We start from the raw sequence: 23,325 nt of genomic DNA, 5'->3' as shown, positions 1-23,325 counted from the left end.
GGGGCCAAAAATATGATAGCCTCTTCAACAAATGGTGCTGGGAATACTGGAAATCCATATGCAACAGAATGAAACTAAACCCCTATCTCTCACCATGCACAAAAATCAACTCACAATGGATCAAGGACCTTGAAATAAGACCAGAGACCCTGCATCTTATAGAAGAAAAAGTAGGTCCAAATCTTCACCTTGTTGGCTTAGGATCAGACTTTCTTAACAGGACTCCCATAGCACAAAAAATAAAAGCAAGAATCAATAACTGGGATAGATTCAAACTAAAAAGCTTTCTCTCAGCAAAGGAAACTATCAGCAATGCGAAGAAAGAGCCTACAGAGTGGGAGAATATCTTTGCCACTCATACTTCAGATAGAGCGCTAATTTCCAGAATCTACAAAGAAGTCAAAAAACTCTACACCAAGAATACAAATAACCCAATCAAGAAATGGGCTAAGGATATGAACAGACGCTTCACAGAAGAAGATCTACAAGCAATCAACAGATATATGAAAAAATGTTCACCATCTTTAGTAATAAGAGAAATGCAAATCAAAACTACACCAAGATTCCATCTCACCCCAATTAGAATGGCGATTACCAAGAATACAAGCAAGAATAGGTGTTGGCGAGGATGTGGGGAAAAAGGTACACTCATACATTGCTGGTGGGGCTACAAATTGTTGCAGCCACTCTGGAAAGCAGTGTGAAGATTCCTTAGAAAACTTGGAACGGACCCTCCATTTGACCCAGCTATCCCACTCCTCGGCCTATACCCAAAGGACTTAAAATCAGCATACTACAGAGATACAGCCACATCAATGTTCATAGCTGCCCAATTCACAATAGCCAGACTGTGGAACCAACCTAGATGTCCTTCAATTGATGAGTGGATAAAGAAGCTGTGGTATATATATACAATGGAATATTACTCAGCTATAAATAATAATAAAATTATGGTATTTGCAGGCAAATGGATGAAATTGGAGAATATCATGTTAAGTGAGATAAGCCAATCTCAAAAATCCAAAAGATGAATGATCTCACTGATAAGCGGATGATGACACTTAATGGGGGGTGGGGCAAGAATGGAGGAAGGAGGGACTTTATAGAGGGAAAAGAGAGGTGGGAGGGATGGGGGGAAGGAAAAAAATAACGGAATCAAACATCATTACTCTATGTAAATGTATAAATATGCAAATGGTATGCTGTTACTCCATGTACAAACAGAAACAACATGTATCCCATTTGTTTACAATAAAAATAAATTTAAAAAAAAAGAAAATAAGTACCAATACAAGTTTGGATAAACCACAAAAAAAAAGAAGAAAAAGAAAAAGAAAGAAAAAAGTAACTTAAAAAGTTGGGTTGAAAGAAAGCAGCATTTTTGTCACAGGTCTGGGTTGGAAAACATCTCACATAATGTTAGAATTGTCTCAAAAACATCTTCATGGTTCAAGCCCTAATTCTTAGCTACTAAGATTAGACAGCTGCTTCTCCTTCAGCCAGTAGGAAGGGTTTAAATGTTGCCTACTACAACAGCACCTAGAAAAAGATCTTAAAATGAAAAAGGGAGAATAAAAATCAATTGTTCAAAGAGACAAATCTCCAAGAGCAAATCAAAGCAAGAGAGGCCACCAAGGGACTGAGGTCATCTTAGATGCTCCCTGAGCTACACAGAGGACAAAGAATCCAACACCTCACCTGCAGGCAGGTGGGCTGGAGGAGGGCAAGGTCAGGTCCCAGGGAACAGTTCACATCCCTGAAAACATGAGCATTAGTGTCCAAACTCCTGGCGCACATAAACGAGCATCCTCGCCGTCAAGCCCACCTATGAACAGGACTCGGGAAGATGAGAGCATTTGCTGGAATGGAGGGCTCTTACGCCATTTTTTCTTCCATGTGCTCATTACAACTGGTATCATGGTTTATGTTATAGTAAACAACGGACATATAAGACAAATAATCCACATAAGCAGAACGCCCTCTTCCTGCTACAGGATGCCTTTACGGCATAGAACACACATTTAGTTCTATGTCTCCATCACACCTTTACAAGCAGATGTGCCTTTTATGACAGTGGAAGGTCTCTGCAGAACCAACTTATTTCTCGGAATCTCAATCAAATGTACATCAAAACAGTCACAAGCCAAAGGATTCCCACATCAGTAACTCAACATTAGTACTGAGCAGCCTTCACGAAACTCCTCAGGTCACTCACGTAGCTCAATTCCAACTTTGTTCCATAGCTCCAAAACTTTGGTGCCTGCAACAAAGCTACAAATGCCTCCAGTCAGTACCTAAAGCAGCCACGGCAGCAATAAAGAGCAGCAGCATTTCTCAGACTCAAACCTATGTTTCTGAAATTACCACACCAAATGATAAAAGCTGAGACAACAGACCACACAAAAGATGGCATTCGAGCTGTCCAAAAATGAGATGGATCAGGAAAAGACAAGACACCTGGAGCTTGTAATCCATGCTGACCTTCCAGAACTGAAGCTCAGATTCCCACCCATCAGTCACAAATGAAAATGTCAAGTCTCCTCCTGTTACTGTTCCAGTCAGTCACCCCCAGGTGTGAGCACAGGAAGGGAAGCAGAGAACGCTGGAGAGCCATCCCACCCACATATCTTAAGAGGGGCCTCACTGTCCCTGTGGTCTTTCTTCTCCAATCCAGAGCTGAATTCATCAAAACCAACAGCCACATACCACGGGCAGGACACAAGAGCAAAAGCCAAGGAGGGGAGAGAGCAGGGAGGACCTCACAGGGCCTCCAAGCCAGTTTCATCCCTGGACCCTGGCGAGGAGAGTTTTCACTGCCCTCCTACAGAAAAGGTGAAAGCAAAGTTTAAAAATGCAAGAAAAACAAAGATGATGTCCATTTTATATTGCAATGCAGTACTTTAATGAGTAAGTATCACTGAAACAAGTTTCGCGATCCTATACATGAGCTTAAAAAGTATGCATGAAATATTTCACCAACAGTTAAATACAAAACAAAACTACCAAAATACAAACACCTCTGCCTCCTCTAAAAGAAATTCTGTCCTGAGCTGCGGCACTGACTTCTGCCCTAAAGGGACTTCAGATCTCAAGGAAAAAATCAACCGGTAAACAAAGAACAGAGAGGATCTAATCAATGACTTCAGGTATGGTGGGACACAGGAGGGAGTTGTGGACTCTCCAAGGAATAAAATCAGCAAAGGCTTAAAGGACAGGTGGCAGGATACCATTTTTATACATGACTGTATGTACTTCACAGAATGTCTGCTAGAATTCCTGCTTGTTTTCCATTTTCCACTTCTCAAAACCAATTGAGTTAAAAGCCTATCACTAAAACCAGACTTCACTGAAAAGATTAAGACCTGGCATGAAGAAGCTGCACAGCAAGAAGGCAGACCTTCGAAAAAGAAAATATTCCAAATATATTTTACAAAATAAACATTACATAGGCTTGAGTTTCTGAGTGCTGGTCAAAAGATGAGTCAAATGTTGTTTTAAAATTTTTGAAATTTTAAGAATTGACAACTGATGAATAAGAACTGTTAAAGACTGAAAGCTACCTCTATTAAAATACTTCTAGTTAGAGATATAATTCTTACCTGGCTTATACGTCTAACAAGAATTTACAAATAGGCCATTCCTTAAAAATGTGCAACAATTTTCTTGACCTAACCATTTGACAGTAAAAAAATATATTAAATGTGCTTTACATAAAAAAACTCAAAAATTACCCTTAAAAACACATAGATAAAAGAATTTCTTCTGTAGAATCTCATTAGCTTTTTATTGGTTGCCCTATTTTTTATTGTTGACTAGAATAAAGGAATACTTTTACCCACACATTTCCTAATTTAAGCACCTTACAGCAAGGGAGAGCTCAAATATTCTACTCCAAACTTTTTTTAAACAAAAAAATCTTTAAAAAGTGGTATGGGAAAAAAGTTTTCTTTCCTACTAAAAAAAAAATGTTTTCAAACATTTTGAAACAGGGAAGGAGAGATCAAACAGAAAATGAAATGCGTGAACACGAGAGAATTTGAAGAGAACAAGAAAGAATCACCTTCAACAAGTATGAGGAAAGAGTATTAAAATGGAGAGGCCTCCCTGTCCTTGTCTTCCTGTCCTTGTCTCCCTGTCCTTGTCTCCCTTCCCTCTGTTCAGGATCAGCAGCTTCATGGAATAGAAGGCACATGGGCTCTGGAACCAGAGGGTGAGGTTCCCCCTCAAGGTAAGCCAAGGCTGAGCATCCTACAGAGTACAAATGAGCTCATGCAGAGGGAAAGGGTGAGCCAGGTGGAGGTGAAGAGAAGTTAGTTCCAGCTGCCACTATACTATACTTACTGCCACCGTGCTCCTATGGAGACCTGCAGTGCTGGCAGTGGTTGTTTGTTTTTGCAGGTGGGTTTCTGGGGACTGAACCCAGAGGCACTTTACCACTTAGCCACATGCCCAGATTTTTTACTTTTTTATTTTGAGATGGCCTCACTACGTTGCTGAATCTGGTTTTGAACTTGGATCCTCCTGCCTCAGCCTCCTGAGTCAGTCGCTGGGATTAGAGCGACCACCACCACCCACCCCCTAACAATGTTCTTGGAAGCAAGGCAAGTAGGCCTTCAAATACTTTCAACACTGTAAGTTAAAGGCAAATCCCATTTCTTTTTAAAGCTCTGGGGGCAGGGCTAGGAAATGGGCCACCAATAATTGTATTGATAATGATAATGAAGTTTGTAAATAATTGTTAAATATATGAAGAAGATTCAAGGTCACTCCCTGAAACGGTTCCCTTGCCCTGTGACTTGTTCTCATGAATGTGAGGGAAGAAGGTCTAGGTGGCACAGGACCCTGGGTAAGCCTCAGTGGGCGTCCTGCAGAGCCAGCAAACACTCCTGAGAATCACCGCTCCAGGGATGGGCATTTTGTTGCGGGGGGTACCAGGGATTGAACCCAGAGTTACTTAACCACTGAGCCACATCCCCAGACCATTTTATTTATTTATTTGTTTATTTTATTTTGAAATAGGGTCTTGCTAAGTTGCTAAGGCTGGCTTTGAACTCGGAATCCGCCTGCCTCCACCTCCAAGGCCACTAGTATTCTAGGTATGCACCACCACACCCAGCCAGGTGATGCTTCTATCCTCTTAGAGTACATTTTCCCTTAACAAATTGTCGGCAAAATGAAATCTACCTGCCTCAAAGTCCTAAAAATAAATGTGTCCCTGGGAGGGTATCAAGGTTGCCTCAGAGAGTCCCACAGTTCTTGAGCAACACTGAGAATCATACACCTCCTGCTGCCCAGAATCCAGTGAAGACACAGGAATTTGGAGCCGGGCTCCACCCAGCCCCTCTCCACACACAGCCACCCCGAAGAAAATGTACCCAGCACCCCCCACAAGGGCACTTTGTAAATGGGAAGGAACAGAAAAAGTAAAACCCAGCACATAGAGATTGGGACTTGAGAAAAAGACTAGTCACATCCTTTTTCCTAGAGATAGCTGTCCAAAATCTCAGCATCTCATTTCCAGTGACAGATTCTAACTCAATCTTACTTTACAGACCCACACTCCAAGAATTTCAGAGTAGAGGGACCTTCCAGGTCATATGATTTACAACCCACAAAACAGAGCACACGAGCTGTGGGGCTGCTGACAGTGACCAAGACCCTGTGGGTGGCAGAAACAAGTGTTCCAGCACAGCTCTTCACAGGCTCAGCCGAGGCCCTCGGTCTGTCACGGCAGCTGACTTCTCAGAGTGGCTTCAAGAAATGGTGTACCTGCACTTTGGGGGTTACAATAAAGATTTAATGTGCTCAAGGCCATTTTTATAAGGGCATTTCAATTACTATTTCTTTATTACTCAATAAAATGTATACTTTGTTACAAAATGGTAGCACTGAGATAAATTTCTACCTAAAAGTCCATGAGCTTCTACCTCAGATTCATTCACAGTTGATATCTTAACTGCAAATATTGCAAATGAGTTTTCCCCCCTCAAACAAGTAAGTAAATTAAATTGGTATTTACTCTCGGTCTCAGAAGTGATTGTAACATATCTGCTATATGCTTTTAGTGTGTTATAGGATGAAGAAAGTGTGCAAATCAAACAAACATTACACATGAAATGTTATAATCACCTCAACAGTTTGACCATGTACCAATTAATATCAATACTACGTTTTCTAATAAAGGTCCATCCCACAAGAGATTAATTATTCCAACAGTCAAATTTTTTCAAGAGAAAATCAGATTTAAAATTCCTATAAACCCACATCTGAACTGTAAAATTACTCTAAGTTGTGATGTTTTATTTTTCACGTGATTATGAAATAATGTTATTTCCCTGACGATAAATCTTTGCATTTTAGAAAATTTTAAATATGATAATTTTTTTGTACACTTATCCTCCCACCAAAATTTCAGATACTGCATGACCTAGTTTCCACTTTGTTTTTAGGTAACATAATGTACTAAAGGAGAATTATCAATATAATTTACTGCTTAAATGGTCATACCAAAACAGAATATACCACAACAAAAACTATTTCAGCCTATTTGAAAATTGTAAAGAACTGCTCGCATTTTCTCTAAGTTCATAGTCTTATCTATTGTCATATTTTACTAATCAAAAATAGAAGATTCTCTAAATGAAAACAACCTCTTCAGATGCTTAATAACACATATGAATGATAGTAAAAATTCATTAAAATAAAGGATATGAAAAAAATCTCATCTCTTTTTAAGCATGTTTCTTTTGCAGTTCTGGGAATTGAAACCTAGGGCTGTACCACTAAGCTACATCCCCAACCCTTTTTACTTTGAGACAGGGTCTCACTAAATTGCTGAGACTGGCCTCAGACTTCACAATTCTCATGTGTCAGCCTCCCAAACTGCTGGGATTACAGGTGTACACGACTGTGCTCAGCTTCAATGTCTCCTTTTAAAAATTATATAAGAGTTCTTAAATACATACATATATTGGGCTGGGGATGTGGGGAAGCAGGCACAAAGCCCTGAGTTCAAACCCCAGCACAACAAAAAATTCTACACACACACACACTTAAGTGAACATGTTTTCTATGGCAGGTTCAAAACTCAAGAACTGACCTACGTGGGGTGTGTGTGTGTGTAACAAAACAACTCCTATTAGAGTACACAGGATGAAGATAGGTATGGCACAAATTTGGAACTGACATTTTATGCATCTATTTTACTGTAAAAATTAATGATTGAGAAATTAGAACCTTGGGAGTCAAATAGCCATTATCTGAGTATACGGAACACATGAAATGAAAATGATTAATATACAGACATAAAAACAAAGCTGTTCAAATATAAACTGGTTTACATGAACAGTTTGTACAAAATTCTAGAAAACACATCTTTAAGAGAATGAGCAATACTTACAGTCTCATCACTATGCAATCTGCCAGGATACTATCAAGTTCACAGAGTAATCATGTAAACTCAATTTAATAGCAGGTATGTCCTTGTCAATAAAAACAAGTTAAGATGGGCTACTTTACCAGATTGGTAGAGGGATTACTAACAAAAATGTTGGTTCACGGGAAGCCTGGGAGCCTCACTATGAATTTCTTTTGCCTTCAACAATCAAATCCAGTAATGCAATGTTAACAGCCTGTTATATGCCCCAGGACCATCACCTGAGACTATTCCCACAATGTGCACCAAAGAGAAGTTAGTCAAATACCCACGTCATAAATTCTACCCACGAAGCAAGGTGGTTTCAAACGGTGAGAAAATGCTTCATTTGATTTTTTATTTTTTACAGACTGCATTTGATTCATTGTACACAAATGGGGTGTACATTATTTTGTTTCTATGGTTGTACATGATGTAGATTCACACCATTCATGTAATCATACATGTACATAGGGTAATGATGTCTCATTCTACCATCTTTCATACCCACCTCCCTCTCATTTCTACATAATCTAAAGTTCCTCCATTCTTCTCTCACCCCTGACCCCCTTTATATATCACCATTCACTTATCAGGGAAAACATTCAGCCTTTGATTTTTTGGGATTGGCTTCTTTGAATGGAAGAAAAAAATGTGAGTGGGAACACAATAAAGCAGCCAATTAATTATATTTAAGACAAAGAAGAAAAAGGTAAAACAATTCTGAAGCCAACATAAAGCAGCAGAATCAGTTGGGAGACAAGTTGACACATTTATTTGCATTCCACGAAGTTTTAAAGGCTGAAAAACATTACAAAAAGTTAATTAGCCACTTGTATTAAGAAAAAAGTATACGTGACCATTTACATTGCCTAAGGAAGACTTTTTCCAACACCTCTATTACTCACACCATCACTGATAAATAATACTGCAGCTGGTCAGTATGTGTGTGGCTGGAAGAAAGACTAACTCACTGGCTAAAGACGTCATAAAGTCACAAAAATATAGACACCACACACTGGTTCCTCTGAGACACCTTCCCAGCCATCATGTCACACCAAGGCATAGAATAAGGCAACCTGAAAAACCAAGTCAAGTCCAGCGGCAGAACTCTACTTCAGGGGGGCAGAATTCTACTTCAGGGGGGCAGAACTCTACTTCAGGGGTCCAGAAAGAAATTTATCTTCTCTTACTTTTAAAAATATTATGACTTGAAAAACTGTTACCTAAAAGAGATACAACAAATAAAAAGTTCATTCTAGAAAGAATGCATATATATGTGTAGCAACTGAGTTTTCATTTGAGGGAAGTAAAAGGAGATAACAAAGGAATGAGAAGAGCAAAGGAGAGGAATGGCTGGCATTTAAGAGGTGGCAAAATGCTGGGCTACCAAAGCGTGCCACAGAAGAACACCTCACATCAGTTCACTGGGAAAACTAGTGACACTCATCCCTGGCTCCCTGAGTTAACGGAAGGTAAGAGTCATCGCCTGTTCACTCACACCAGTACCTACCTATACTCACACTCACTACTCAGACTCACTACCTATACTCCTAACTCGTGAAACCAATGCACCACCTTTTACCAGTGTAGGGTGTGTGAGATTCCACATCACCAGATGCATGAAAGCGTCTTTTCAAGCACAGATCAAAAGCAAAGCTATTCTACTAAAAAGGCACATGATTTTGTGTTCCAATACTGTTCCACTTATTAAGTCCAGAAAATACCTGAAGGAAATTCACCCTGGACTCCATGGGACAGTGACTTGAGCATCATCATTGGAAAATAGCACACCTGATCCAGTCCTGCCTGCACGCACCTGGTAGAGTCTGTTTACCAAGAACGTATGCTCAGTATAGATACCACATGCCAAGTACAAAGCCTGATGGTGAAGATTACCAGCATGTCTTAACTAAGAAAGAGCTGCTGGTGAAGCACCCGGGAATTGAGGTCAGTCCAACCCAAGATGACATCAATTACTGAAGTTAGAGGAAACAGAAAATCAATTAAACTTGTGGATTATACCACACTGGGAAAATCCTGCATGACTCCCACTTGAGGCATTTGGAATCAGACTGAATGAAATACCAGCAGACACATTACGAACAATAAGGGTTCTCTTTCAACAGGGTTAACTGGAGAGAATATATGACTTTGTGACAAAAACATTTTTCTGATTTCAAGAGGCAATACTGACTGGCAATCATGTGCTTCAAGTTATTCAGTTAGTCTACTGTTTTACAAAGGTGAGAATATTTTTAATGATTTTATTGTTGTTGTTTAGAGACTTCCCATACAATTACTCCTTTCAGATCTTTCATACCCCAAAAAGGCTTTTAATGACCATATAAAACAAGATTAACGTTCACATATTTTTAAGAGAAAGAAATATATTGTCAAGCTTTTCAACACCCCATTTCTTCCCTTCAATTCAGTTCTGTAGCTTTTCAAATTTTCAAAATGACACAGATTCATTATAACTTGGTAAAACCTAAGGCAAAAATTGTCAGGAGATGGAATTTTCGGGCCCACTATTGAAACAATGAGGAATTGTTCAAAATGAACCCCAGAAATGAAACTTGCTTCGAAGACACAAAAGCTCTCAACCCAGGGCAGCATACTGCCTGCTGCTGTCCAGAACTGCAGGACAACTGGACGCAGGAAAGGCCAGAGAGATTTTCCATTTAGATACAACCAAGAGAGACAAAAATGAAAACAAGTCATGTACGATTCTGTGTTCGTGACAACAGATTGGAATCCTCATCAGTGCCTCTTACTAGCACACGTTTTCAAACACTACTTGGTGTAACAGAAGCAGCAGTAACGCACTGTGGCAGAAGCTGTGTATTCCAACTCTCTGCAAGAGGCCAGCGGGGACCAAATGTGGAAAGCAGCCTCCTGCCAAGCAGGCTGTGTTCCATCAGCACAGCCTGGTCTCTCCATGGCTACCTAGTATCCTGGTAGCAGCAAAGCAGATGTTTTCTCTGCATAACCAGAGATTTTCATAAAGGGACTATTCGAGACAGTTCAGGCAGGTGAGAAAAAAACAAGAGGGGACGCAGTGCCGAAGGCTGGTGACAGGAGCCGTCTCCACCCCAGGCCGGGAGAGGCATGGAGAGGAGCAGCCACAGGAGCCCGGACAAAGAGACGCGACAGAGCGCCACCAGACAAAAGCTGTGGCTCTGGGGCAAGAGGAGCAGCCAACCCAAAACAGGACGGAGGGAGCTGGAGCGTGGGATGAACGCTCCCACCACACTTCAGCCTCCCACGGGCTAAATACAAGGGGAAGCAGATGGCAGGGATCCTACCATGCGACCCATACAGGTTCCTCTCACACAGGTCAAGGTCGGGGGGAGACCTGAGGGGTAAACAGCCCACTGCTGTTGAGAACCCCGAGGTAAATATAAAGCAAACTGAAAATACTACATAAGAAACATCGAACAGCTCACAGGTTCAGCAAAGTGCACATGAATGACATTAATCCAGGAAGAATGGAAATGACAATGGAGGAGGGGCTAGGAGGACCACGCTGTGAAGGACCCAACTGATTCGATGGGAACTGGCTGCCAGCGAAGGCACACACGCAGGACAGCAAAATAATCCCAGGTCAGTGGCAGCGGCTTGCAAAGTCAGATGGAAAGGAGTGTCACCAATGACAAAGCACAGATCGACTGTTCCAGCCACCCAAGCATTAGGGGGCGGTACAAGGTGACCACTAACCGAACTGATCCCCTGATGTGTTCTGGGTTGCTCAAAATTCACATCTTTTGAGTAGTCGCCACTGAAGCTAAGACAACAACCTAGGGAAAATAAATCAGCTGAAGGGCCACCAACGACTGGCTGACAGCCACTAAGGCCAGTTACTTCACCAACACAGGCTGCCTCGAGGGACAACCAGGAGAGAGAACAGGAAAAGAACAGAAGGTCACCAATAGGCCCCGTTTTCCATTAACTAGGAGATCCCAGACAAGTTACCAACTGCTTCAAAGCTCAGAGTCCTCATCTGCAAACTAAGCGCAGCTGCCAAAATTATTCCTCAGTCTCCAAAACTACCTTTCTGCATTACTACCGCTTAATCCATCAGCTTTCCCATCCTCAAACCAAACTGGCCAATGAATATTCCCATTAACTTGATCTTCAACTCATCTCTTACTGCAGAGTCACAGTCTGTCTAATAAAATCCCACCTCAAGTCCAAATTCATCAGTAAGAAACCATCCCTAGATAACCCAGCTTGGGAATGGAAGGCCTTCTATGATTTCCAAGGACATTACATCTCTGCAAGTCATCGGTCAAACTTCTATGCACATTGGTGACTATCATTAATTTTTTAAAATACTATTTCTTGGAACAATTTTAGGCTCACGGCAAAACTGAGCAAAGGTACAGAGTTTCTAAAAACCACTGCCTCACTGCCTCCCAACTACAACTATGCTGCACCAGGCTGGCACGTCTGTCACGAGTCTAGGCTGATGTCATTACCATCAGGAGCCCATCGTTGCATGAGGGTTCAGCAGACGCTGTACCTTCTGTGGCTTTGAACAAACATACCATGACATGTACCCATCATTAGTGTCACACGGAACAGTGCCACTGTCCTGAGCATCCTCTGTGCTCTCCTTCTCACTTCCTCCTACCCCACTGACCATCACTCACACGTTCACCATCCCCCCAGTTCACCTTCTGCAGAATGTTAGATACAGACTGGCTTCCTCCACTCGGTCACATGCACTTAGGGCGCTTCTGTCTTCAAGGTTCGACAGTGCATTTAAGAGCTCAACACTCGTCTATGGGCTAGCTGTTCCTCACTTTACCCATGCATTTACTTATGGAAGGACAACTTTGTTGCTTTAAGTTTGAGCAATTGTGAAGTGAGCTCTTACAAACCTCAAGTGCAGGTAGACATAAGCTGCAGACTTACTTAGGTAACTGTCAAGGAGTGTAACTGCTGGATGACAGCTGTTGTTAAAAACTGCAAAACTGCTACCAAAGTGGCTGCGTCATTCTACAGCTTGGGAATGGAAGGCCTTCTATGATTAGAAGGAGCAGGAAGAGTCCTCACTCCTCCACATCATGCTAGCACTTGGTGCCATCGGTGCTGTGGACTTGGGCTACCATAGCAGTTATGCAGTAGTCTTGCTGCTTTGCTTTGAGATTCACTCATGACATATGATGTAGAGCATCTTTGTATATGCTTAACTGCCACTAGTATGTTTTCTTTGTCGAACTGTCTGCTAGGTTTTTGTCCATTTTTTAATTGGGTTGCTCATTTGCAAGCATTCTTCCCTTACTTTTGATGCAAATACTTTATCAGATGTATTGTTTTACAAACATTTTCTCCTATACTATGATTTCTCATTTTCTTGGCAGAGTTTTTTGTAGAGCTGAAGTTTTTAACTTCAATGATGTCCAACTTTTCAATTATTTCTTTCATGGATCACACCATTAATGTTGTAGCTAAGACACATCTCACAAATCTTATCTTTAATGTTGTATCTAAGACGTTGCTGGTGGAGTTGCAAATTGGTGCAGTCACTCTGGAAAGCAATATGTAGATTCCTCAGAAAACTTGGAATGCACACACCAGTTATCCCACTCCTCAGTTTACACCCAAAAGACTTAAAATCAGCATACTACAGTGATGGAGCCAAATCAATGTTCATAGCAGCTCAATTCACAATAGCTAGATTGTGGAACCAACCTAGATGCCCCTCAACAGATGAATGAATAAAGAAACCATGGCATATATATCTATACAATGGAATATTATTCATTCATAAAGAAGAATAAAATTATGGCATTTGCAGGTAAATGGATAGAACTGGAGAATATCATGCTAAACAAAATAAGCCAATTCCAAAAAAACAAAGGCTAGATGTTTTCTCTGGTAAGTGGATGACGACACATAGGGGGGTGGGGGAGTGGGAGATAGGAGACATCATCACCCTGTGTGCATTATGATTACATGAATGGTGTGAATCTACATCGTGCGCACGCACCATAGAAATGAAAAATTGTACCCCATTTGTGTACAATGAATCAAAATTCTGAAAATGAAGTCTGTAAAATGAAAAATAAATAAATTTAAAAAAATGTTGTATCTAAGAGTCATTGCATAACCAAGGTCACCTGAACTTTCTTCTATGGATCTTCATTAGCATTATTTTTCTTCTAAAAGTTACTGAATGGCCAGTGTGTGTCTGGTGCTCAAGACAAAAGGTCAGGCAGCAACCTCCCAAGCATCTTGAGGCACTGCTGAAGCAGCTCATCCAACAACCTTCAGAACAGTGCTTCTCGATGGGAGCAGGAAATCAGAGTGCAATGTGGATCACAGCACAACGTCAATGTACAGGCTTTGGAGCCAGATTGCCTCAATCCAAAGCCACCTCTGTCACTTACAAGCTGTGTGCCCTGTGTCTCAACTTCCTCCTTGGCAAAAACAAGCAAAATATTTAAACCCATTTCATTTTACAGTACTGTCCAAAGATTGCAATAGTGCACAATTAGTGGTAGTCTGTAGATACTTAAGGGACTGGGGTGTAGTTCAGCAGTCGAGTGCTGGCCTAGCATGAGAAAAGACCAAGTTCCATCCCAATCCTGCAAAAAGGAAAAAGAAAAGAAGAGACAGACAGGGAGGAAGGCAGAGAGAGGAACAGAGAAAACACTGAAAAAGCTTCTGCGATGTATTGTTTTGAAAATTCAAAACAACCACTACTATAAATTTTTAATCCTGATACATCATTTTATTTTGGAAATTTCAAAAGATGACTAAGGTAAGTCTCATTTTCATTCTATAATCAATCCCTAATAAACCAAAGTTCAAAATTAATGCACAAAAACATATGGAAGTTATGGGACCCACGAAGCGCTTGGATGAGCACTGGCTAATCAAACAATCAAAGCACAGTCTACTTTCTAATACCTGAAGTACATAAAAATTAAACAGTATTCTTAAAAGGAAAAGCTTATAGGAATAAAAACATTTCCTTATTTTAAAACTGATTAAATTCTGTCTTCTGATCTGATTCAACCTAAATCCACTTTACGGAAAAATTAGATTTTAAAAAATTGACTATAACCTAATTCATTGATTCATTTTTGGCCAATCAAATATATACTTCCTGGCCAATGCATGAAGTCAAGGACAAAATTTTATGATTTTTAGATCTAAAATAATAACTTTTATAAAGATGCCCCGGAAGTCTTAAAGGAGAGAGATTTTTATGTGGTTCAGACAATACGTGCGCCTGCTTATCTCACTTTTCGACAATTACCTTTAATTGTTTCCTCCACAACTTCCACCACGCGGTCTATCTGTTGAACCTAGAAGAGAAAACAAACAGCAATGTAAATGGAGAAAGAAAACGCACTTCTGCTTCCGCCTGAATCAACGTTGGGCATTTCCTAAGCACATGGATGTTGGTTTTCTTTAATTAACACGTATGGAGAAAGTATCTTAAAGTTCTAATGTTTTGTGTAATCATGAAGTATGAAATTATCCCCATCCTCTTCTCCAATAACTGAAAAAAAATCATATTGCATACCAAATGAAGTGCTAGGTTACTGCCCAGGTAACCTGAGATATGAACTGAAGTTTGACACACGTCTCCTCCCACAGAGCTTCAAACAAAAGGCCCGTAACAATAAACTACACGAAAGGCCACGTTAGTACTGAGAAGCTCGATCCCAAATGCTGTGCTGCATTGTTCTAGGTTTGAAGACACTTTCTAAGAATTTCTGCCATGCACACGAGGCCTTGGAATACAAGGTCCAATAACAAGGCTCCTGTTCCGTGAGCCAGGGACTGAGGGAGGCTGCCCAGGGTGCCTAAGGAACACAGAAGACACACAATAAAATCAGACCAAGGGAACCAAACGACTTTGGAGTGTTGACCAGAGAAGCCCACCAAGCACACTGAGGAAAGCAGGCTCGAGCTCAGAAGAAAAACAGAGAAAGCAAAGTAAAATTATGATCCAAGACACTAGAGAAAGAAGGTAGGGAAAGGTCAAAGCTGATTCTCTAAAAGTGCTCAAATTACTCTTGTCTTCTCATAGAAGAAGCGTGTGCACTGGAAAACTTAACACCAAATACAACTATTGAAAGGCGACAGCAGCCCACCACATCCCCCCCTCGATTTCACTCCACAGATAAATCATGAGAAGGAGGCACCAAGATTTTTTTTCTCATGTTGAATGTTTACTTAAAAAGTTTTTTTTCTGAATCTTTCTGCAGTACTTTTCCTTTTATACACATGATAGGGGAGAGGCGTGCATGTGTGAGATTTGCCCTTGACTCTCCATACGTCACCCACACATATAGGTCTGCTTTGTTCATCTAAGTAGCTCTTCGGTATCTCCTCACTGTAAGGATGCTGCAAAACGTATTCATCCATACCCCTGATGAAAGAATGTTATTATGATAATGCTATAAAGAACTCAATTGAGACACATCATATCAAAACCTCTGCGACCCTATGAAAGCAGTACTTAGAGGAAGATTTCATGGGGTGCATTCAACAAAAGAAGTAAAAATCAACAAATAAACAACTTAACACTACAGCTCAAAGCCCTAGAAAAAGAAGAGCAGACCAACACCAAAAGTAGTAGAAGACAGGAAATAGTTAAAATCAGAGCCAAAATCAACAAAATTGAAACAAAAGAAACAATCGGAAAAATTAACAAAATAAATAGTTGGTTCTTTGAAAAAATAAACAAAATTGATAAACCCTTAGCCACACTAACAAAGAGAAAGAGGGAGAAAACTCAAATTACTAAAATTCGGAATGAACAAGGAAATATCACAACAGACACGAGCGAAATGCAAAACATAATTAGAAGGTATTTTGAAAATCTATACTCCAACAAAACAGAAAACCTCGAGGACATCAACAAGTTTCTAGAGACATATGAATTACCTAAACTGAACCAGGAGGACATACACAACTTAAATAAATCAATTTCAAGCAATGAAATAGAAGAAGTCATCAAAAGCCTACCAACAAAGAAAAGTCCAGGACCAGATGGGTTCTCAGCCGAGTTCTACAAAACCTTTAAAGAAGAGCTCATTCCAATACTCCTCAAAGTATTCCATAAAATAGAAGAGGAGGGAACCCTCCCAAACTCATTCTATGAAGCCAATATCACCCTGATACCTAAACCAGACAGAGACACATCGAGGAAAGAAAATTTCAGACCAATATCCTTAATGAACATCGACGCAAAAATTCTCAACAAAATTTTAGCAAATTGCATACAAAAATATATTAAAAAGATAGTGCACCACGATCAAGTGGGTTTTATCCCAGGGATGCAAGGTTGGTTCAACATCAGGAAATCAATAAATGTCATTCACCATATCAACAGACTAAAAGTTAAGAATCACATGATTATTTCAATAGATGCAGAAAAAGCATTCGATAAAATACAGCACCCCTTCATGCTCAAAACACTAGAGAAAACTGAGGTAGTGGGAACATTCCTTAACATTGTAAAGGCCATCTACGCTATGCCCATTGCCAATATCATTCTAAATGGTGAAAAACTGAAAGCATTCCCCCTAAAAACTGGAACAAGGCAGGGATGCCCTCTTTCACCACTTCTATTCAACATCGTTCTTGAGACTCTAGCCAGAGCAATTAGACAAACCAAAGAAATTAAAGGAATACGAATTGGAAAAGAGGAACTCAAACTATTCCTGTTCGCTGATGACATGATTATATATTTAGAGGAACCTGGAAATTCCACCAGAAAACTCTTAGAACTCATAAGTGAATTCAGTAAAGTAGCAGGTTACAAGATCAATGCACATAAATCCAATGCATTTTTATACATAAGTGATGAATCATCAGAAAGAGAAATTAGGAAAACAACCTCATTCACAATAGCATCGAAAAAAATAAAATACTTGGGAATCAATCTCACAAAAGAGGTGAAAGACCTCTACAATGAGAACTATACAACACTAAAGAAAGAAATAAAGAACACCTTAGAAGATGGAAAAATCTTCCATGTTCTTGGATAGGAAGAATTAATATTGTCAAAATGGCCATACTACCTAAAGTGCATACAAATTCAATGCAATTCCACTTAAAATCCCAATGTCGTACCTTACAGAAATAGAGCAAGCAATTATGAAATTCATCTGGAAGAATAAGAAATCCAGAATAGCTAGAGCAATCCTTAGCAGGAAGAATGAAACAGGGGGTATCACAATACCAGAACTTCAACTATACTACAAAGCAATAGTAACAAAAACAGCATGGTATTGGCTCCAAAATAGACAGGTAGATCAATGGTACAGAATAGAGGACACGGACACAAACCCAAATAAATACAATTTTCTCATACTAGACAAAGGGACCAAAAATATGCAATGGAGAAAAGATAGCCTCTTCAACAAATGGTGCTGGGAAAACTGGAAATCCATATGCAACAGAATGAAATTAAACCACTATCTCTCACCCTGCACAAAAATCAACTCACAATGGATCAAGGACCTCAGAATCAGACCAGAGACCCTGCATCTTATAGAAGAAAAAGTAGGTCCAAACCTTCAACCTGTTGGCTTAAGATCAGACTTCCTTAACAGGACTCCCATAGCACAAGAAATAAAAGCAAGAATCAACAACTAGGATAGATTCAAACTAAAAAGCTTTCTCTCAGCAAAGGAACTATCAATAATGTGAAGAGAGAGCCTACAGAGTGGGAGAATATCTTTGCCACTCATACTTCAGATAGAGCGCTAATTTCCAGAATCTACAAAGTACTCAAAAAACTCTACACCAAGAATACAAATAATCCAACCAACAAATGGGCTAAGGAAATGAACAGACACTTCACAGAAGAAGATCTACAAGCAATCAACAGATATGTGAAAAAATGTTCAACATCTCTAGTAATAAGAGAAATGCAAATCAAAACTACACTAAGATTTCATCTCACCCCAATTAGAATGGCGATTATCAAGAACACAAGCAACAATAGGTGTTGGCGAGTATGTGGGGACAAAGGTACACTCATACATTGCTGGTGGGGTTGCAAATTAGTGCAGCCACTCTGGAAAGCAGTATGGAGATTCCTCAGAAAGCTTGGAATGGAACCACCATTTGACCCAGCTATCCCACTCCTTGGCCTATACCCAAAGGACTTAAAATCAGCATACTACAGAGATACAGCCACATCAATGGTCATAGCTGCTCAATTCACCATAGCCAGATTGTGGAACCAACCTAGATGCCCTTCAGTTGATGAATGGATAAAGAAACTGTGATATATATATATATATATATATATATATATATATATATATACACACACACACACACACACACACACACACACAATGGAATATTACTCTGCCATGGAATATTACTCTGCCATGAAGAATGATAAAATTATGGCATTTGCAGGCAAATGGATGAAATTGGAGGATATTATGCTAAGTGAGATAAGCCAATCTCAAAAAACTAAAGGACGAATGATCTCGCTGATAAGCAGATGAAGACATAAAATGGGGGGTAGGAGGGGTTAGCGTTAGGGTTAGGGCTAGGTTTAGGGTTAGGGATAAGGAGGGTGGTAAGAATGGAGGAAGGAGGGACAGTATACAGGGAAAAGAGGGGTGGGAGGGGTGGGGGAGAAGGGAAAAAATAACAGAATGAATCAAACAACATTGCCCTATGTAAATTTATGATTTTTAATTAAAAAAAAAAGAGAAAAAAAGACGAACTCAATTGAGATGAGAAGAACATTTTTAAAAAGAATTTGTTACAAATGCAAAACCAAGTCTCCCGAAACTACTCCTTCAGCCTCAGGGCCTCACAGAAAAATAGGAAAAGACAAGCACACAAGAACCCTGTACTTCCAGAGGTAAATCATAGACAAGGGAGTGGCCAAGGGTGTCCAATGCTATACAGACCGTAAGTGACATAAAGACCAAATGGATGTGTGTTTACGGGTCTGCAAACCTAAAAGAAGTAAGTTCTGTAGTAATACCTTATAAATGAAATGGAGACTCAAAGATCTGGGTAGAAAGGAAGAAAGAGACTCCAGGTTGATAGAGGAAATTGAAGCTGTGGTTTTGTTTGGATTAGTGCATTTCTTTCTTTTTTCCCTTTTTGTGTTCACAGCATACATGCTAAGGGGAGAACAGGAGTAGAGAAGGAAGAGCTGGCTATGGGAGAAAAACTGATAGTGAGAGGTCCCTCCAGAAAGGGGCATGGGGCAAGTCTTCTTCTCAAACAAGAGGTCAGAGGGAAGCATGGGAACAGCATGGGTGCTCCTGTGGAATCAGGGAGGAGGCTGAGCAAGCTCCCATCTGTGGGCCTCCGTCTATCCCAATGAAGTAAGAAATTCATCTGCTAACAGTGAGGAAACAGAATGAAATAAGAACAGGTTCAAATTTACCTGTTGTAAGAACAAGAGCAAGTGATGACTAGGGACATGTAAAAATTGTCAGCGGGTACTAAGAAACCAGCAGAAAGTAGAGGCCATGAATTTATAGGAGCAAATTGGCTGCCGCTGCATCTTTCTCAAAGCCTAGCAGTTCCAGTGCAGGAGGCAAACTTCGATTCAAGCTTGTTAATTCCATCACTCATTCGCTTATCATTTATTGATATCTAATGTGTACCATGATGATCCAAGAGCTGGAGAAACAGCATTAAGAGATCATGGCAGAGACTAGAAGGAAATGGATGACAGAAGTCGATTATGCATTTCAGTCAAGATGAAGTCTGAAAAATAGGTGAAAGAGTACTACCAGAAAGGAGAAATGGAGTGGCCAGGGCTGGGAAAAGAGGGAGAAAGGGAGAGGAAAAAGCAAAGAGGCTATCGTCAAGAGTATGGACACAGGTATTTGGTATGTTAAAGAATTCCAAGGTCTAAGATCCGGTCACAGAAACGGATTGCTGAAAAACACTGGAGTTGAGAAATAAGGAAGCATGAGGTTAGACTTTGGTGAGACATCACGTGTGGATGACATTCACATTGCCCGGGGTCACAGAGACCTGGGCAGGACAAGCAAGAGGTGTCCAAATTTCTCACTGAATGTAGATGAACAACCAAGATATCACTCGATATTCTCAGCTGAAGACGGAGAGCGAAAGGAGTAAAGTGAGATAACCCAACGATGGAGCCAGAGCAAAGGTGCTTTCCCATGCACTTGGAGATCTACAAATTCAAGGGAGCACCGCGTCCTGCCTGGAACACCTCACCAAGAAGCCACGTAGCCAGGGAGAACACGTGGCTGGAGCAGTCTGTCACCACGCTGACAGCGAGTTAAAATGATAAAACTCTTGGAAGAAAACAGACATAAATCCACATCGTCCTTGGGTCAAACAATGATTTCTCAAATATAAAAATAAAGCATGACTAATGAATGAAAAAAACAGATAAACCAGATATCATCAAAAGCCAAACCTCCTGGCACATCCAAGGACACCATTAAGAAAATAAAAGCACATGCAGAAAATGGAAGAAAACCTTTACAAATCATGGATCTGGTAAGGGACATTTATAATACATAAGAAGTCCCACAACTCAAAAATAACAGATAAACCAACTAAAAATGGGCAAAGGAGCTGAACAGAAGCTTCTCCAAGGATGATATATACACGACCAATAAAAAGATGCTCAGCACTATTAAGCCAACCAGAGGCTGTGAATCAAAACAAGGGGAAGATGGGGAATGATGGCTTCCTGAGGGTACTGTCTTCATGTGGGAAAATGAAAACATTCTGGAAATGCATGGTGGTGAAGGTTGCAAAACAATGTGAGCATACGTCATGTGCCTGACCTGTGCACTTAAAAATGGCTACGATGGCCATTTATATCATGTATGTTTTAACACAATTTTAAAAACCCACCAAGATGGGCCATCACTTCACACCCACTGAGACGGCTATAAGAATCACAAGGACAGAAAACAACATTGGGGAGGATGTGGGGACACTGCTGATGAAATGAGGCTGGACGCAGCCAGTTTGGACGACAGTCTGCAGTTCTCAAAGGACCGAGCAGTTACCATACGACCCAGCAATTCCGATCCTAGATATGTACCCAAGAGGAATTAAAGTGTCGTCCACACAAAACCTTATGCACGAGTGTTCACAGCATAATTCATAAGGGCCAGAGACGGAAACTCAGTACCCCTCAACTGACTGATGGATAAACAAAATGTGGCATATCCATACAATTAAGTATCAAGTCATAGAAGGGAATGAAGTATTGACAGAACATTAGAGTGAACGAAGAAGCCGGACAAAAAAGGTCACGTATTGTATGATTCCATTTGTATGCAATGTCCACAATAGGAGAACAGACAACGGTTAGTGACCGCTGATGGACAGGGAGTGGGAGAAGCAAGAAGTGCTGACGAGTGCTGGGTTTCCTCCTCAGTGATGCAAACGTTCTGAAATTAGTTGTAAGATTGCACGACTCTGAGCAAACTTGTAACTTGGAGTTACACACTGAATTGGATGTACTGTACAGCATGTGAATTGTACCTCAATAAAGCTCATGAGGTAAAAAAGAATTTTTAAAGGTGGTCAACTGTTCTAACGTCAAGGTCATTAAGACAAAGAAAATTTGAAGAAATGTTCTAGGTTAAAGGACCTGAAAACTGAAAGGCACTATGGATGCCTGGGTGGGTTTTTCCCCTTTTCCTATAAAGGACATAACTTAGAAAAGTGGCAATAACCGTAACCAAATATAGAATGTACCCAAGTTTATTGTGTTTACCAACATTAACCTCCTGATCTTGGCGATGTCCCGTATCAACATAGGAGGAAACCCTTGTTTTGGAAACAGGGACTTAGAAAAGGCACCATACCTGCAACTTACTTTCAAGAGGATCAGAAAAAATACATTTAAAAAAATCGAACAAATTTGTTAAAAATATTAATATTTGGGAAATCTGGGTAAAGAGCATATAGGAAATTCTTTGCTTGCTTTTGCAAAGTTTGTGCAAGTATGATATATCGAAATAAGCTTAATTGTGTATGTTTGTGTATGCTGAGAAGAAATGAGGACAGCTTCTCTTTTACCTTGCTGGTTGTGCAGAATTCGCTTCAATATATAGAGCTGAAAATATATTCTGCTTTTTTAAAAGCACTTGGTAACATATGTCTTTAAAGGTGAAAAACTGAATATTGTCCACACATGATAATTACGGGCTGTTAGGAGAAACTCTAGGGCTTAGAGTCCTCAAGACTTAAAAGAAAAAGTACTTGATTACAAATAAGCAGAGAAGTTCATTAAATGATTTCTAGCACGTACCATGTCCATTTCCACTTTCAGTGAAGTGGGCAATGGAAAAAATAGTGGGGAGAAGATGAAGTAAGGAGAAATGGAGAAGAAAATGAGAGGAGTCAGGAGGGGTGCGGATGGAAAGGCAAGCTCAGGAGGCGAGGCGGGAGGCAGGAGGGGAGAAAACGCACCCTGAGCAGAACAAACCCCAAATTCACGTTCGTTAATAAAGAATAGAGTGAATTCAATCTGGGAGAAAAGGAAAGCTGTTCTTAATTAATACTATAAATTGTAGCCCTGAATACACAAGAGCTTATTCTCTGGCATATAATTCAAATAAAATAAATAAAACAGTATCTTGTGTCCTTCAGGCACTTAGTTATAAATATACAGAAAAAAAAAAAGAAAAGCATGCAGTATGTTCTATTACTGACTCCATATGTTCTCAACCATGAAGAAAGAAGTTAATAAACAACTCATAAATAACATTCATGAGTCATTCTGCTGAGGAACTTTAAAAAGAAGGCCATAAAAATATTCTACCCCACTATTATGAACTACTCCAAACTTATAACTAAACACGTATCGAAGAAATAAGGCTGCAGGACAGCACCCGAAGCAAAGGCAAGAGCTGTTCCAAAACCCGAGTGCGGGGCAGAGCGTCCCTGGGGAT

General features: G+C 40.2%; 1 protein-coding gene across 1 annotated transcript in view; it reads right to left on the bottom strand.

Moving 5' to 3' along the window:
* Positions 1-23,325, bottom strand: part of CDKAL1 (CDKAL1 threonylcarbamoyladenosine tRNA methylthiotransferase) — a 629,759-nt gene that overhangs the window by 450,363 nt on the left and 156,071 nt on the right. Inside the window, exon 5 of the mRNA XM_079147924.1 lies at positions 14,688-14,736. Within this exon, the coding sequence (XP_079004050.1) occupies positions 14,688-14,736 (49 nt within the window). The remainder of the gene's footprint in view (positions 1-14,687; positions 14,737-23,325) is intronic.

This window comes from Sciurus vulgaris, assembly GCF_902686455.1.
Source record: "Sciurus vulgaris genome assembly, chromosome: 7".
NCBI classification, from domain to species: Eukaryota; Metazoa; Chordata; class Mammalia; order Rodentia; family Sciuridae; genus Sciurus; species Sciurus vulgaris.
This window is presented reverse-complemented; position numbering and strand designations above follow the sequence as displayed.